Raw genomic sequence first — 16652 nt, forward strand, 5'->3', positions numbered from 1 at the left:
TCATCTGTATATATTGTGTGTGGCTTCCCGAGAAGCTTTTATATTAAGATCTTCGAGTGCATTTGAGTTGTGTTAAGTATTGTGTTATATTTGGTTTAGTTTAGATTATACCAAGTTGTACTAAGTTTAGATTGTATTATGTTGTGTTAAGATTGAGTTTAGTTTATATTATACTAACCCAATACTAAGTTTAGATTGTACTAAGTTGTACTAAGTTAAGATTAGACCAAGTTGTATCAAGTTGTACTAATGTGACAATACTAACCCAATCACTTATTGGTTGCTAAAAAGACATGCTAGTTATGTGCTTTGTGGTTTTTATTCATGTACTTTGGGTATTGGGCAGATCTGTAAATTAGATGGTTTTTATCTTCTTTCAATGTAAGATCCTATCAAATTGCGGTTTGATTGTCTCGGCTGGCAAGGTTCTTGGTTGGCTCTTCTATACAGTTAGTCTTGGACTGGTATTTTTGTTTCAATATATCTGGCTGTATATCAAAATGGGTTGGCGTTGCTTAGATATCGCCATATGAAAAGTTAATTTTGAAAGTTACATGGCTATCTACTGGCATAACAAGAAAGATATGCAGATGTTAGGATGGCGTCTGCAATTATACGCTGTTGTGTTGGTCTTTGGTTTAGTCTGGTGCTCAAATAAAGATAGTACTGGAGGGAATATGGCTATAGATGAGGCTTTGCGGAACATATTCGAAGTAGATGACCTAGCTAATATGTCCAATGATGCGCAGCAGTGGCTTAATGATAATATGATTACTTGTATCAATGGTGCTTATGTTATAAATGCACCAAATGCTAGTCTCAATATTTCTCTTGATCTTTGGAATAGCGATGCTACGTATTTGTCTGCTTTTATGAGTGTTTCTAAAGTTACTGCTTCTAGCGTTAAACTAGTTGGGCCCCTGCTTAAGATATACTACATCAATAAGCTGATGGTTTGTTTGTTAATGATAATAGATGTAGATGATATATACTTTAACATTACCAATCCTTTGGGTATTAATATTTCCCCGATCTCTATCTCTGTTCCGAATAGTGCGCAACGGTATCTACGCAATAAGAAACCAGTCCGGCTGATGGTTGTTGGTGATCATTTTGGTCTTTGCGCATTGTTAAGTCGAATTTACTACTATGCCCCGCTTAAAGCTCTACATATTATTACCAAAGATGGTGATATATGCTGGCCTTGGCCTATCCAATGGAGTGATTGCTATACAATTACTTTGACAGCAGACCATATTTGTGCTGCTCTTCTTAATACCTGGATAAACCCGTATAGTACGAATGTGTGTCAGACTCTTACTTTACAGAGGTATAGTACTCAGGATTTACAAGGCTCTCCCTACGAAATCTACGACCTAATGGATGAAGCAACTGGCCGGCTACTTTTCTGTATTCGTCGGAATCTCATAAGTACTTTGATTGTGGAGGACCAAACGTTCATTTATATGTGCCTAATGCTTCCGCCTAGCTTTGTTGTTAAGAGTAATCTTACTTTGATAATCGTTCGTTCAACAACTCAAATTGATATTATCAAGAACCAATGCATTATGGCAGTCATTGCTGACCTGGGCGAACACTGCCCTATGTTCACGTGCTGTCAACTAGAGAATCGATTAAACAATATCTGTTTTGAAGTGAAAGAAGCTCAATTAATCATTGGCCTGACCGTTTGTGACTCTGAACTGGCTCTTGATCCTAATACATCAAGCTCTAGTGATTGCAACTCCAATAATATTGAGGACTGGGTGTCTTTGTTAGTGCATGTTCCAGGATTGCTTAATATACCTGTCTGGGAGCAACCTAAACAGCATTTGGATATTAAATCGTGTCCAATCTACCATCTGTACACCTCCCTTGTCTTTCAATGGCCGGCTGGTGATATCAAGCCACTTTTTCAGCACAATATCTTAAAAGCAACTTATCCACATGGGATGAGCGATAAGCCTGAACTGAAGTATCAGTTGAATATTTTATGTCCAGTCTTTAGTCGTTGCGTGGATGATTGTAATGAACCCATAAATATATTCACCACAGCAATATCAATGATCGAAGAGATGATTGCTGGTATGGTAACACAACGTGTTTTGATATCCTATGCGGATTCGTGTCTTTTTGATAATCTTGGTAGCTTGTTTTGCTTTTTGGGAAATCTAACCAATAACGCCGAGATAATTTTTGATTCTATCACTGTTGTTATGCCAGCGGTTAAATCTTCGAATGTTATTAAAGCCCGTGTTGTATACTTTAAGAATTGTGGTGGAGATTTCATCTTGTCTTTCTTGTCAACCTGTGCCTTGCTGATTAAAGATGTATCTATTTACATTAGTGGTGATTATGACTCTTGGTCAAAACCTCTTGAAATGAATCTCGCCATGTGGAAAGATAGTAGAAGAACTGCCAGGATCTTTTATGATCTTTATGGCTATATCAAAAGTGATGCCTTTTGGAGTGGCTGTCAAGACACTATGCTGATGCCCATCAATCTATATTCCTCCAGTAACACACTAGTCCTTTCTCCTTCGGAATTGATTCATCTGTTGTGTTTGTTTGCGGACATCAACTCAGCCTGTAGCTATAATGACAATTCATGCAATCTTATATCTGTGTTTGGTGTTATAGCATTGTTCCTCAATAATCTTGCATTATCTCCTGATCCAAATATATTCCAGTACGTAGAAGAGTATAACAGTACTGTCGCAACGGAGCCAACCTCTGGGCTCTTTTGGCCGTTCAATTTTTGTTCTGTATCTCTGTACAGACACCATCCGACCGTTACTGACCATGATCTAGAGGCACTTTTAGCTGCTGTTCATACAGGGAAGTACGACCAAGATCTAATTACTAGGCTTTTCTTAGAGTACTCGGGTAATCTCATTATAAGTTGGCTAAAAGGATCTTTCAAACAGCTAAAGAGAATCCGTTGTCGTGGAATTTTAACAGACAACGTTGAATTGAATGACTGGATTGGCTGCCGCTCCTCTTATACTTATCTTTCTAGTATAAAAAGCAATGATATTAGTGATCTACTGTGTTTCGGCCCCACGCATGATGCTCTGCCGAGCATGTCTACCGTATTACTAACCATAGATGGCCAGATTGTTGATATCTTGGGGTTCAAAATTTTAGACACGCCAAACAGCCGGTTTTGTGTTGATATTCTTAACTATGGGTTCAGTCCCAATACTACACTGTACGGCGATCAATCTCCCCTGTCTACTGATCTCTTTTGTTTATCACAAGAGTTATTGGAAGAGTTGCTCAAAGAATTCGTTGTAAGTTCAGGCAACCCTACCTGCCAAGGTGAGAGAACAGTTCTGCCCCAAATAACGATGATTGACAAGTCTTCTGCAGTAATGTATTGCAGTCTATGTGCGCGGTCCTGCTCATCAACCCAGAGTTTCCCCAAAACATCTCCGATAGGGCCTATCTCAGTGCTAATTCTCAATTGCGCCGTTGCCCTTTGCCCCCGTTGCATATTCAACTTTGACTATGGCAGCTATAATCTCTACGCCCGGCCAATTACTCGATTTGATGTGTTTCAACCCAATCAATCCGAAGGGCCAACTTTAACGCGGGACTATTTCAGCCTCAAGGACATTTTACTACAAGCGTACAGCCAACTAAGTGATGCCGATCAAGAAACCCTTTTTAAGGTAGAGCTAAATCCAACACTAACCCAACACTAACACAATGCTAATTCAATACTAACCCAATAAACAATAAGCCAACCTAAGACATACAACATATAATCTTCTGCTGTTGTTTCTATCTAATCCATAGACTAACCCAATTTATACCTATCCTACAATTACACCACTCCGTCCTTATCAAACCATAAATATCGTATTTTGATTTATTCCAGGGGTTATATCCATTTGTTCGAATCACAGTAAGTGGTTCCATCTTTCAATTATTCCTTCTAAACTAATTCAGCCCTAAACCAACTTAGTCGTAAACCAACTCAAGAACTAAAACCAAATTCTATCCCAATCATTTGCCAAAAAGGAAGACTATATGTTTTGTTTTAAGTCATAGTCTAGCTGCTATTAACTCAGCAGTCAAAACACCACTCTAGACCCAAATACATAAGCACAGGGCTTTAGACTACTACACTTCCAAACCCAGTAGATTCAGCACCTAGCACCCACGAATCAAGATAGCACTAGTCTCAATCTTAAAAACAACTATCTCATTAAACAATCATAAACCACTCCTCTAATAAAACGGCTTTAACCACAGTACCAAAGTTCACTATCACTTAATAACAGCCAACCCAAACCCAATTAAGATTTATTAGTACATTCAATAATGTAGACAGCGATATGACGTCATACCCAAATTTTAATAATCCAGCTACTATTGGGTTAGTTTGGGTTAAGTTTGATATAATTCGAATTCTCTACTAACTCAACCACAACCTAATACTAATGCAATCAACAATGAATAAACGATTTGGTGTAAGGATGGAGTAGTGCTTGTGTAACGACATTAAACCACCAACTTTAACCCACCCCACAGATAAACCAAACCCAATCTCCAACAAACACTAACATAACACTAACATCCATATCTAAATCTTATCTCAACATAATAACAACATAACTCAACTCAACTCAAACTAACACAACTCAACCCCACCATAACACCACACGACCCCACAATAACACACCACAACACACCATAACACAACTCAATACAATCATAACATAACATAACTCAACTCATACTAATACTAACCAATCCATTTTTTTGTTTACTATGAACAGTGATACTTCCTCTCCTTCTCATTCCCATCTAATTCTAACTAGTCCAGATGCCTTTGCTACTATTCGCCAAGAAGTCTCTGAGGCAATTCACCGTAATGATGCGCCTTATATTCAGAATACTTTACACGTCATCGCCAATAGTAAAGATATTTCTAAAGCATCGGCAGCCATCTTCTTAAAGAATACTCTAGATTTAGTTGAGAAAGAAGGCTTAGATAAGCAAGAAGTGATTAAGTTACTTGATGAAATGATTGCCTGGGCTGAACAGAACAAAAGGAAGCTTTTAAGACTTGATTTCAAAATGCGCAAAGCTGAGACTCTTCTAGCCCTTAAGGAGTATAAAGAGTGCTTAGCTTTAATACTGGAAACAGCTAAGATTCTTAAGCAAGAAGATGATAAGTTAGGTTTAGTTAAGCTGTACTATCTAGAGAGTAAGGTTTACTATGAACTGAAGAATCTTCCTAGAGCTAAATCATCACTTACTCAGTCTAAGTCAACTTGTACTTTCGTTTACTGTCCTCCTTTCTTACAGGCTAAGATAGATTTACTTAATGGTGTTTACTTGGCCGATGAACGTGACTATAAAACAGCTACTTCGCATATTCTTGAAGCTTTAGAAGGGTTTTCAATGGTTCAGAATAAGGAGATGGCTGCTCAATGTGCGCGGTACTTGATTCTGATGAAAATCATGGAGAACAAGACTAGTGAGGCTAAGACTTTAATGGGGCATAAGTTAGTAGTGCCTTATCAAAAGGACGTGTGCATAGAAATGCTGGGTAAGATTAATGAGTGTGTGGCTGAACGTAATCTTAAAGATTGCAATGAGATTATTCAAACTAATATCAAAAGTATTTCACATGATCAATTTCTTATCAATCATTTGGTTTATCTCTGTGATACTTTGATTGATTCCAATATTCTTAAGATTATTGAGCCTTACTCTAATGTTAATGTTGAGTACATTGGTAATCAGCTTGGTTTTGATATGCCTACTATTGAGAATAGATTGCGCCGCATGATTCTTGATAGTCGGATAGATGGAACAATTGACCAGGAAACCATGTGTATTAGCATTAAGAGACAAGTTAAAGGCTGCCATAAGGAACAGGCTGAAATGGAGGACATACTTAATGTTCTTTCGGAGGCCACCAATACCATCTCGGCAACCAAATAAATGTCTGTACTTGGAATACTAACTATAATCTTACTTACACTTTTATATCTAATCTTTAACAGCACCCACATAAACCAGCACATCTTGTCCCATCTTATTTCAACCTAACACAATCTAACTTAACTTAACTCAACCTAACACAACCTAACTTAACTCTATCTAATCACATATTAATGATGATACTCAAAGATACTCAAAACGTTCTTGGGGTTAGTAGTTGCTTAGTAGTTAGTTGATGAGTTCAGAAGAAGTCAGGTTATGTAAGATTCCAAACTACCCAGTCATCGATGGGACAATAGATACCGATGGGAAGTATTCATAAGCCAAGAGGTTTAAGATTCATTGCTTCAATAAATTCATGGGCGTTTAGTATGATATGAATATATGTTGGTAGAACATTGATAGTTGCAAGAACTATTATCTCTTCCTAATAAGATAGTTACAATTTATTCTTGGACCCCGAAGATACTCTGTAACCAGTTAGTATCGTCGGTGGCAATATTGTGCAAAGTTACGGAAGCGTCCTGCCCCGGTTTAGTTTCGGGAGCGATGAAGGGGAAGGATGCCTCAATAAATTCAAAAGCCATGTTGCTTATTGGCTGTTTGAATAGATTGCGGATTTGGCGAGCAAGATCATTGACGCAACCATCGAACTGATGTATTTGGATTTTAAGAGTCTTGATGCCAAGGATCCAGGACAGCTTAGTTGGGTTGTTTTCAAGCCAACGGATAGTGGAAACAAAATCACCATTTAGCTGAAAGTCAAGTGTATCCTGTTGTCTGAAGAGTTTAATCCAAGCCTTTGATCTCACACTAGAAAAGGCTATGGGCTTGGTAGCGATCAGATCAATAAAGAAGTCGAATTTAAGCTCTTCAATAGGAACTTCCATGTTTTCAATATGATACATGATGTTGCGACGAATGTCTACGTCCTCTAGGAAGCTTTCTGTGTATTTGGCAAGATCAATAGCACATTTGATGTAGGTAGGGGCGCGAATGAACTTTAGAAGCTGCAGACTTTGGATGGGCTGGTTGCTAGGATAGTGAATTTGCAATCGGTGCATGTTAGGAATGATGCCTAAATGCATGTGCAGGAGACTGTTCTGTTGCATGCTTTGCTTTGGATCGTCAAAGTTGATACCGGTCCAGTTCTGAACTTTAACACTAAGCTTGCAAGGCATGTTGTAGTAGTAGAAGAAAGCAGTGACTACATAAATATCGATTGAGTCAAATATAACTTCCAGATCTTTCTCTACTCCGCCGAGCGAGGCGTAAGCTTTGTTAAGTTGGGTGTATATTTTAATGTCCGATCTGACAAATCTTATTCTGGCCAAGCCTCTAATTAGTGATAAAGCCCGAATAAGATTGGTTTCTTCTTGCCGATAGTTAGCCTGTAACTCCTGATGCTCTAGTGTGTATACTTGATAGATCGCATCAACAAAATCAATTTGTCGTAGATTAGGAAAGGAGCTCAAATAAACGGGTGGCTGGAAGAGAATCATTTTCCGGAATTCAATTCGACGAATGTTAGTGCACTTACTTAGTTCCTGAACCAGTTTTTGGCAAACAAGAGTGTAATTGGCACAGTCTTCTCCACTATCTTGATTCTGCCTGAAAAAGTTCCTTTCAACATCAAAGCTACTGGACGTCAGCACTACATACTGCAGATTAATTAACCGACAGAAATCAACAGGAATAGTCTGATATTTCATTAGAGCCAAATCAAAATCCAGGCGCCAACTCTCAATCATTTGCTCAATCTTAAACTTCACATGGTTCAGCGGCGGCGCAGTCGATATGGCTTGGTCACCCGATTTTATCTCTTCGACTGGTTTCTGCTCACTAACAAAATACTCTAATGGCATCTCCGGTGTATCCTTTGGTTGATTGAGTACACAGTCAAGCAAGAATTTCTGTAACTCGTTGCTTGATCTTTCAAAGATGCTTTTAGCTGTTTGGCCACTGAAGTAGAACTTATTCTTTACTTGTGGCATAACTTCGGCGTTTTGTCTTTCCACTACTTTGTATCTTCGTTGACAGTTATTAAACCCATTATTATGTATCTCTAACAAGTGATCTTTCCGTATTTCACGCTTTGGTCTTACAGTTGGACCTTTCAGAGCCCAGCATACATTTAGCAGACCCAGTATCATGAAACCCCAGACCACAATCACTTTCTCACCCACTTCAGGATAGCGCATTGACAAAGATTCGTTCTTTGCTTTTATTCTCCAACGACCCAATCATCTGGTTCCGCCAACTAACCAACCACATTAACATAACTCAATACAACATAACACAACACAACTCAATACAACCCAACCCAACCCAACTCAATACAATCTAATCTAAACCAAACTGGATCTCTTTATTATTCTCGTAAGACCAACTTTAACAGCCAGACAGGATCGTACTTGTCATAGCTTTGCTGTAAATACTTCCTTACTATTGGCCAAAACATTCTAATTCGCACCATCATCTCCAACTCACACTTCCCAATTAGGTCATTCCGCAACAATTTCCGGACCAGATTTATTGTTTCTTCTTTCTGCGCCATCTTCATCCATGGTCTACTCTCGACTAGATAAGCACCACAAAAGATCTGTCATTATCGGCCAAGTCACTCAAATAGAACCACATGTCATTCTTAAATATCAAAACCAAACAAAACACCTCGTTATCTCAACACCTGTCACCTTCCAAATTAACCAATGGATCAGAGCATTCGGAGTATCTAAAGGCCAACTTTACTTTGCCGATGCCTACCACCCCATTCAACCCCAAGATATCTCTTTATTCTTCTCTTTTCGGCAACGAATTAGACAATTCTACCGAGAAATAGACTAATTGCCATTTTAAAAATTGAATGAACAATCCACTCAACCTTGACATTCGCCAACAAGCTTTTCAGCTCGGCAGCTCCTATATCAACAAAACAATCTCCACTAACCGGTTTGAGTCTCTCCGCCGCTACTTTCAAATTGACAATATCTATCTAATCAAAAAACTGCTATTAATCCTCTATCCATACAGCCACAACGCCTGGGCAGCCACCACCACCCGTGACTCAATGAATGCAGCAATCTATACCCCTGATCTGTACATTCCCTTGATGGCTGCAGTCACTTACATTCTCTTTTTAGCCGGTGAATTAGAAATTCAGAATAAGTTCAAACCCGAGATTCTGGGCAAACTAACCTCTAAAGCCATCATCCTGGACTTCTTAGAAGTAGTTCTGGTGAAGGGAATGAGCTTCTTCTTTGAAGCACGAGATATGGAATTCTTAGACATTTTATCCTTTGTGGGGTATAAGTACGTACCACTCGTTATTATGAAGACGTGCGCACTCTTTCTGAATGCTTTACTGCGTAAGTTAGTTTGGGTAGCTCTTTTGGCATCGTTTATTCTATTTCATGGGAAGTCTTTAAAGTACTTTTTGATATCAGACAATGCCGTTATAGATGTTAAGAAGAAGCGCATGTACTTTCTAGTTATTGCAGTAATGATTGATCTACTTATTATGGTGATATTGAAATGACAATAAATGTTTATTTTTGGCATAGCTAATATGACGCATACATTGTATTTCGGATGGATTTTGGTTTTGATGGGCGGGGTTTTTGGGGCTACTGTATATTACGATAACTTAAGGGCACGGGAATTGATTGCTGCTTTATGTTCGAATGATAAGTTTTCCAAAACTAATGTTCCTATTAGCTATGTATGTCCGAGTACAATCAGATCACAATTGGCTTCATGTGGACCCCATTGCCAGCTGAGTGATAGTGAGGGTCGATCTAGTAATGGGCTGGATAACTTTCAGGCGGATGTTGGTGAACACTTTACTCTCTTTGAAGAGGCTAGTCAGAAACAGATGTACATAAGTCTTGATTTGAAGAAGATCATTGAGCGATATACAGGATACAAAGAAGGATGGGTAGTTTGGGGGAAGATGTATGAAGTTGTTCGTGATGATCCGGTATTGCGGATGGCCGTGAGTGGAGTGCACTGCTCGGTGACTATTCATAAATGCGCCTTCTATAATGTGGATCCTAGTTCGCGTAAGCTGTTTATGAACTATGCGATGATGGGCCAGCAGGTGCGGCCGGAGTACTTGCATAATTTGAAATCGACCTTGGACTTGTTACTATCACTGCTGCCCCAGTGTATTGGGTACATGGAGATGGTGGCTCAGGGCGATCCGGGGGCCATGATATTGTGTCAGGAGTTGAGAAGAGCTCTTCCAGATGTTCGGTATAACTATGATCAATATCCGGTTGATCAACGGACTGTGGAGCGAGCGGAGGCCTTATCGGATCTGATTGGGTGTGTGCGATGCATGCGATGTAAAGTCTGGGGGAAGGTGCAATTTGAAGGGCTTAAATGTGCCATTCTGTTGATGTTACAGTCACGAAATGAGCAGGCAAGGGTTTCGGCTACAGATATTGTTTATTTGGTCAATTTAATCAATAAGATGTCTACAGCAGCTATTCAGTTCAACCGCTATCTGGCGCAGGTCCTGGAAAAGAAAGCCAATCAAGTGCGAAAACAGGAGAAAATAAGAGCAATTGTAGATGGTACATACTCAGCTCTAAGTGTTCCTTTGTTGTTTCCTCGCAAAGATCTAGTCAAAAGACGACACTAACAATAAAGATGTGTATTTTGGTTAATATTCAGTTTGTATTGTGTTGGTATTTGGTTAGTATTGTGTTGGTATTCGGTTGGTATTCAGTTTGTATTCGGTTAGTATTGTGTTGGTGATTATATTAAGATATGATTAGTGTTTATATTAAAATGTGATTTAATGACTAGATAGTTGAAGTACAGGTAGAGTGCTTGGTTCGTCTTGGATAGTACTGAAATGGGTGCGGATAGGGCCTAGATGCTTAGTTAGTCCGTGGTGGGAGAGTATAGTCCGAGGGTGGAGGCAGGTCGGATTAATGGTAGGCGGGTGGTTGTTCATCGTCGGTTGGGTGGGTAGGCGTGGAAGAAGGGTGTCTGGAGCTTTCATAAGCTGGGGGTGGAGTGCCATGGTATGGCGGGGGCGAACCAGAAAGTTTTAAGTCATTGTATGATGGTAGAATGGTTGATCCGGGGATCGGGTGGGCTTTTAAGTACTCAACAACATTGCTTATATCATCAGATGTTCGTGGAAGGAGCAATAACCTCTCGTGATTGCCTTCATCTTTGCGGAAGCGCACTTGATCGGTAGGATCATTAGGAATTTCAAAGAATGGAATAGTCATCAAGTTGTAGACGTACAACTGGGTTTGAAGAGCGGTCATTGTATTGTTCAGCCGACTTACTGCATCTGATTCCCTATTTTTAATAACAGTTTTAATCTGATCACTGCTATCACGAACAGAATTCAGCAAAAAGAGATACGGTCCCATGCGGTTGCTAATACCAATAGCAGCTAGCAAGTTCAAGGCATTTTCATGCTCAGCCTTCAAGGCCAAGTAGAGATCGAAGGAGTGGGGAGAAGTCTGGATGTAGGAAATGAGGTTTAACAGATTTTGGCCTAGAACATTGATTTTGAATAGAGTTTCTGGTGCTTTGTATTCTAGATCTGCTTTGACTGTGCCTATTAGATACTGTAACTTGGTGGCATAGTATGTGGTGATGTTAAGAGAGCGAAGTAAAACAATATCTTGTGGTGGATTATTCACTTCGTAGAACTTCTTCTCAACATAGTCTATAATCTGGAAGGAGATGTAAGTGATGAGCTTGTGGAAGGTACAGGCTACATCCGCTTTTTCTTTAGTGGCACCGGCCAGTACTTCTTTGAAAAGATAAGAGGGAGTATAGAACTTCTTCTGAAGTGCACTAGTTGGAGCAACCAGGCTTTTAACTGGCTGGCATTCAGGCTTATCAGTCGTATTTGACTTCGTTACTTTGTCTTTGGGCAAGCCTTCTAGGAGAGTTTCAAAGTCATGATTTCCACCAGAACAAATGCTACGGATTGTAAAGGACACAGAGGTCGCAAGATCTTCCACGGACTTAGAAGCAAACTCATTCAGGTCAACCTGGAACCAGCGCATTATTTCAGTAACAAGCTCGTATGACCATCCAGGCTGCTCCTCTTGATCCTCTAAGCACTCATTGGCCAGTAAGCAGCGTAAGTTCTGGAAGGTCAGAAGTACATCAAGTGCCTTTTTAGCATCATCATTAGCCTCAAGAATTGTAAGCTCTTGAAGGTTAGTGATGGGATCGAGCCATTGGGCAATAATCCGGTCTTCCACCGCGTCTAGTTTGTAGTAGTCAAGGAATGGTTTAAGAGTTTGAAAGTCCCCCATAGCTGTTAGCTGAGTAACTGACTCGATTATTTTATCAACCCAGTCAGATACATTGCGCTTTAGTCCGGCCTCAGATAATAACTTAGTCAGTTCAGTCTCGTACTTCGTAATCAAGTCGCAAGTCGCCGGATCTAGCACACCAGCCTGTAAAAGACTTCGAATCGATCTGGCGTGCTTAAAAGCCATCATTGGGCTTTCAGGCTGACTAGCTGATTGTTGGGAAATAGTCACCCAGTACTGTTTTCTTTCAGTTTGAGGTACTGGGTGGGCGAGAATAGTATCATTGTACCTGTTTGGCGAGTGCCGGTAGAATTTCTTCATATCTTTAAAGAGCTCTAATTTAGTCTGTAGTGAAACCAAAGACTCACGTTGCTGCATTCTATCCGGATCATTAATCAGTCGCTTACTACTTGTTATTGCCTTCAGTTCTTGCTGATTAATACTATCAATAAACCGTTTGATTATTTGGCCTATCTCTTCAGTCTTAGCATCAATACTCTCCAACAAAGAGTTAGTGTACTCCCTCAATTCAACTGAATTTAGTTGGTCGGGCAGGCCAATTAGATCTACATCTCCAAGTTGATTCTGTGGCTGTGAATAGTTGAATGCCTTGATATTATTCTGCAAGGTAGGCTGATTAATAACCGAACTCGCACTTATGAAACCGTTAAAAAGAACAAGAACAATCAGAAACAGAGATTGCATCACTCCGTTAGAAAAATATTAATTTAAATATCCTCCTATCTGATTTGCCAGTGAATATTTACCATATAAGGAAATTTTGCAAAATTTACCACCAACCCATCATAATCCACCATTTATTGTTATATCTCCTCCTATATCTCCTCCCATCTCCAACCAATCACAAACAACTCTAACATTAAAAACTCAAATTAACAACTAAACTAGTTTATTTCGCCGCTTCATACTGCTCAACCAAGTACAAGTTCCGTTTGTAATTTCTGACTACATCAGGAGCCACTAAACCCTTATCACAAATATAACTCATCGCCGCCTGAACATACTTCCTATTCTCAGGAACATACGCCAAAATATTAGTAGCTAGCTTAGCAAAAACCAATGCATCCCGCTTATCTTGCCACTCCCCAAGACTTTGGAGAACTAGAAAGTCAAATTGAGCCCCTTTAGCCACCAAGTACTTGTAGCAGTCCAGAACCGGAAAACGCACCGAATGCTTCTGCAACCACTCACTTAAAACAACTTCAGCATCGGCTACTCTAGCTTGAAATCCAGAACTCTTACTATTTATCCGCCCATCCTGAAGATCTTGCATAAGTCCCATCACCGCCTCATTCTTATCGAACTCAGCCATCTTCTTCTTTAGACCTTCCCAAGCTACTGTATCGTACGTAGTATACTTAGAAATATCTCTACTACTCGTTCGCTGCCCAAAGTTACGATTCAGAAACTCTTCAATCTCCTCAACATGTTCTTCACCTAAGCCGTGTTCTTTAGTAAACCCTTTGGCTACTTCATTAAAGTCATCCTTCTTATTAAATGATAGTTGCAACGTCCGATTACCCACCTCAATATTAATAGTATGGTCCTTTTTAGGCTTACTATCTATTTGATCACCAAAAAGCTCCCAGGTATCACCTTTCTTTTCAAAGACCTTCCCATCCACGACCTTATACTGTGGTTGTTGAGCTGGTGTACTATCAGTGGCACTAGCCGATACATTCTGGGTCTGACTTACTTGTAAACCTTCTAGCTGACTTTTAGCCTCTTCCTTACCCTCACTCCCAAACCGGTACAATCGGCCATCAGATCCACCTACCACTACTTTATCCTGGTACGCCTCGCCACACCAGCACGACAGAACCGGCAAAGTAATCGTATACAAATCCTCCAAATTACTATCTAAGACACGAACTACTCCTTCATCACCAAATACAGTATACTCACCCGTTTCAGCATTCCTTTTCACTCGAAAGCTAATCAAGTTCAAGTCTTTACGTATCAAGACTTTCCCAGATAATTCTGAAACTACTAAAACTCCATTATTAGATAAAGAAACAATTCGATCCGTCTCAACCACTAAATCTCGAATACAAGACTCATGCAATCTTAAACCTTTTACACCTACGTACTTACCATCTTTCCGTTCTAAGTACAACAAAGTTCCATCAGTACAGGCCGCCACCAAAGTATCCGACTGACCAACCAGCATCTCAACTGCCCAAAGAGTCTTTTCAGTCCGGATCTTCTCTACCAACTTCCCAGCCATCCAAATCCCAATTGTTCCATCCCAGGACGCACTCAATACCTTATCTCCAGCAATACGTAAAGAACAAACATTACTACTATGTGCTTGGCTCTTACCAAGTCGGACCAAAGAATCGCCCTCTCTTTTGAACCGCCAAACATATCCATCTTGTGCCCCGGCATAAAGAACGCCATCTAGATAACTTAGAGAATTCACAAAACAAAACAAGTCCTCAGATTTGCTCAATTCTTTAAAATCACCAAGTCTAACTAAACGGACAAAATGGTCGCGTCCAGAGGTAAACAGATAATTATTATCTCGCAGACAATCTTTAATATCTGAAAGGTGAATCTGGGCTAAAGTTTCGATTTCTGACATCCACAACAAAAAAATAGTTCGTAAATGAAACCAGCGATGCAACCAGCAGATGAAGGTAAAGAAGATAGTGGAATCATTCTAAGAGTCTTACAAAGTCGAGATTCAATGTTTCATAAGCTTTTACTTAGTACTTTAAATGTTATACTTTATAGATATACTGATAGTTGGAGTAGATTACCAGTAGAAGGAGCACTTTATGTTTATCAGAGAGAAGATACGCCGAGTTTAGGCTTGTTAGTACTGAATAGGAAGACACCAAGAGATTTTCATTTACTAGTAGATAGTGGGGTAGTTGGAGTTGAAGTTTTTGATCGGTTTATTATTATTAAAAGGGCGATTGGTTGGGAGATAGAGGTGTATGGTTTGTGGTTTTATGATAGCCAGGCGTCAATTGCTGCTTCGTTTATCATAGCAGATAAGGTTGAGTTGTTAAAAAAATCAAAAGATCTTTTGTTATCTTTACAAAGTTTAAGATAATAATGGGAGAATAAGGTAGGTGCTAATTGATATGATTTATAGATATAAGTCTTAGGACTAAGATATGTTTGTGATAGAACAGAGTAAGTGTTTAATTGCATAACTAATTGAGTAAATAGATATGGGTGTATTTAGTTTATGTTTAGATTAAGTTGGGTTTATGTTTAGATTGAGTTTGGTTTAGATTAGATTAGGTTAAGTTGTGGTTAGAGTTGTATTAGATTGTATTAGATCAAGTTAAGTTGAGATATAGTTTAGATAAAGTTATACTCAGTTGAGTTTATATAAAGTTATGTTGTATTAAGTTGTATTAGATTGTATTAGATTGTATTAAGTTGAGTTTAGATAAAGTTAAGCTTGGGTTGGTATTGGGTTGGGTTGAGTTTGGGATGGGATGGTATTGGATTTAGGAGTGCTTGGCTGGGGCTTTCCATTCACTGGCTAGGATTTCTTCGCCTTGGGTATTGAAGATGAGTGGCCAGTACTCACGACTGGCTGAGAGGATGTCACTTCTTTTGAAGCGATTTTGGAGCATGGGCAGACCTTGGATACGAGCATAGGCAATGTCACCCCTTTTCTCGCTTTTGAAATTCTTCCAGCGCTTGCCTTGAATGGCTGCTTGGAAGATAGGAATGTACTTGGGCTGTCTAAAGTTAATGAAGGCATAGCCGTTGTTACAATGGCTTTTGAAGTCCATGCGTAGATAGACAAAATCAAAAGAGTTGAAGCAAATGGAGGAAAGAATAACTACAAGTTGTTTGGAAGTAAGTTTGTTGGGAATGTTTTTGATCATACAGGTGGTGCGGGTGTCCAGACCGCGGATAATTCTTTCGGTTGAGATAACGTAGGGAGAGTATTCCGTGAATACTGGGGAAAAGAGATTGATTGGGCGCTCTTCATTTAAACTAGAAAATGGGCGTTGTGCATTGAAGATAGTGCCGACTGGTGCTAAGTACTTATCGGGTGTAGTGCAAAGACACATTTGTCTATCTAGAAGTTCATCTTCATAGATAGCAACTGGGTTATAGGTACTCTCTTGCACTAACATACAATCTATACCATTTATGTATTTAAATCCGTAAAAGGTCCATTTGACACCTGAAACTGGCTCTTTTTGTTCGATAACCCTGTGCCCACAAACAAAGCAACGACGGCAAGGAATAGAGCCAAGGAAGATCTTTTCCTGTAGAGGATGTCTAGATCCCGGAAAGTCAACTCTTTTCATAATCTCAGTCAGTCCTGGAGTTATAAAGGAATCTTATCAAATTATAGATAAGAATTGACTTAAGTTAGTATTGGGGTGGGGTGAGTTG

At 39.5% G+C, this 16652-nt stretch overlaps 10 protein-coding genes across 10 annotated transcripts; 6 read left to right on the plus strand and 4 right to left on the minus strand.

Annotated features, from left to right (window-relative positions):
- Positions 1-554: 554 nt before the first annotated feature.
- On the plus strand, positions 555-3707 carry NEHOM01_2272 (uncharacterized protein; the record flags this gene model as incomplete). Its single annotated transcript, XM_051491150.1, has 1 exon — positions 555-3707. One exon carries the CDS (start codon positions 555-557, stop codon positions 3705-3707), a length of 3153 nt encoding a protein of 1050 aa, XP_051347110.1.
- Positions 3708-4779: 1072 nt separating this feature from the next.
- On the plus strand, positions 4780-5961 carry NEHOM01_2273 (26S proteasome regulatory subunit N6; the record flags this gene model as incomplete). Its single annotated transcript, XM_051491151.1, has 1 exon — positions 4780-5961. The coding sequence occupies one exon, from the start codon at positions 4780-4782 to the stop codon at positions 5959-5961; it is 1182 nt and encodes a 393-aa protein (XP_051347111.1).
- Positions 5962-6407: 446 nt separating this feature from the next.
- NEHOM01_2274 (uncharacterized protein) lies at positions 6408-8162 on the minus strand (the record flags this gene model as incomplete). The annotated part of the gene is made up of 1 exon (XM_051491152.1): positions 6408-8162. The coding sequence occupies one exon, from the start codon at positions 8160-8162 to the stop codon at positions 6408-6410; it is 1755 nt and encodes a 584-aa protein (XP_051347112.1).
- A 364-nt stretch (positions 8163-8526) lies between these two features.
- NEHOM01_2271 (uncharacterized protein) lies at positions 8527-8808 on the plus strand (the record flags this gene model as incomplete). Its single annotated transcript, XM_051491149.1, has 1 exon — positions 8527-8808. One exon carries the CDS (start codon positions 8527-8529, stop codon positions 8806-8808), a length of 282 nt encoding a protein of 93 aa, XP_051347109.1.
- A 19-nt stretch (positions 8809-8827) lies between these two features.
- On the plus strand, positions 8828-9499 carry NEHOM01_2275 (protein transport protein YIF1; the record flags this gene model as incomplete). Its single annotated transcript, XM_051491153.1, has 1 exon — positions 8828-9499. The coding sequence occupies one exon, from the start codon at positions 8828-8830 to the stop codon at positions 9497-9499; it is 672 nt and encodes a 223-aa protein (XP_051347113.1).
- A 30-nt stretch (positions 9500-9529) lies between these two features.
- On the plus strand, positions 9530-10606 carry NEHOM01_2276 (ERO1-like protein alpha; the record flags this gene model as incomplete). The annotated part of the gene is made up of 1 exon (XM_051491154.1): positions 9530-10606. The coding sequence occupies one exon, from the start codon at positions 9530-9532 to the stop codon at positions 10604-10606; it is 1077 nt and encodes a 358-aa protein (XP_051347114.1).
- A 292-nt stretch (positions 10607-10898) lies between these two features.
- Positions 10899-12962, minus strand: NEHOM01_2277 (uncharacterized protein; the record flags this gene model as incomplete). Its single annotated transcript, XM_051491155.1, has 1 exon — positions 10899-12962. The coding sequence occupies one exon, from the start codon at positions 12960-12962 to the stop codon at positions 10899-10901; it is 2064 nt and encodes a 687-aa protein (XP_051347115.1).
- Positions 12963-13167: 205 nt separating this feature from the next.
- NEHOM01_2278 (phospholipase A-2-activating protein) lies at positions 13168-14862 on the minus strand (the record flags this gene model as incomplete). The annotated part of the gene is made up of 1 exon (XM_051491156.1): positions 13168-14862. The coding sequence occupies one exon, from the start codon at positions 14860-14862 to the stop codon at positions 13168-13170; it is 1695 nt and encodes a 564-aa protein (XP_051347116.1).
- A 24-nt stretch (positions 14863-14886) lies between these two features.
- On the plus strand, positions 14887-15339 carry NEHOM01_2279 (uncharacterized protein; the record flags this gene model as incomplete). Its single annotated transcript, XM_051491157.1, has 1 exon — positions 14887-15339. The coding sequence occupies one exon, from the start codon at positions 14887-14889 to the stop codon at positions 15337-15339; it is 453 nt and encodes a 150-aa protein (XP_051347117.1).
- A 406-nt stretch (positions 15340-15745) lies between these two features.
- On the minus strand, positions 15746-16564 carry NEHOM01_2280 (uncharacterized protein; the record flags this gene model as incomplete). Its single annotated transcript, XM_051491158.1, has 1 exon — positions 15746-16564. One exon carries the CDS (start codon positions 16562-16564, stop codon positions 15746-15748), a length of 819 nt encoding a protein of 272 aa, XP_051347118.1.
- Between the last annotated feature and the right edge of the window lie 88 nt (positions 16565-16652).

Source organism: Nematocida homosporus, assembly GCF_024244095.1.
Source record: "Nematocida homosporus strain JUm1504 chromosome Unknown 3488, whole genome shotgun sequence".
NCBI lineage: Eukaryota > Fungi > Microsporidia > Nematocida > Nematocida homosporus.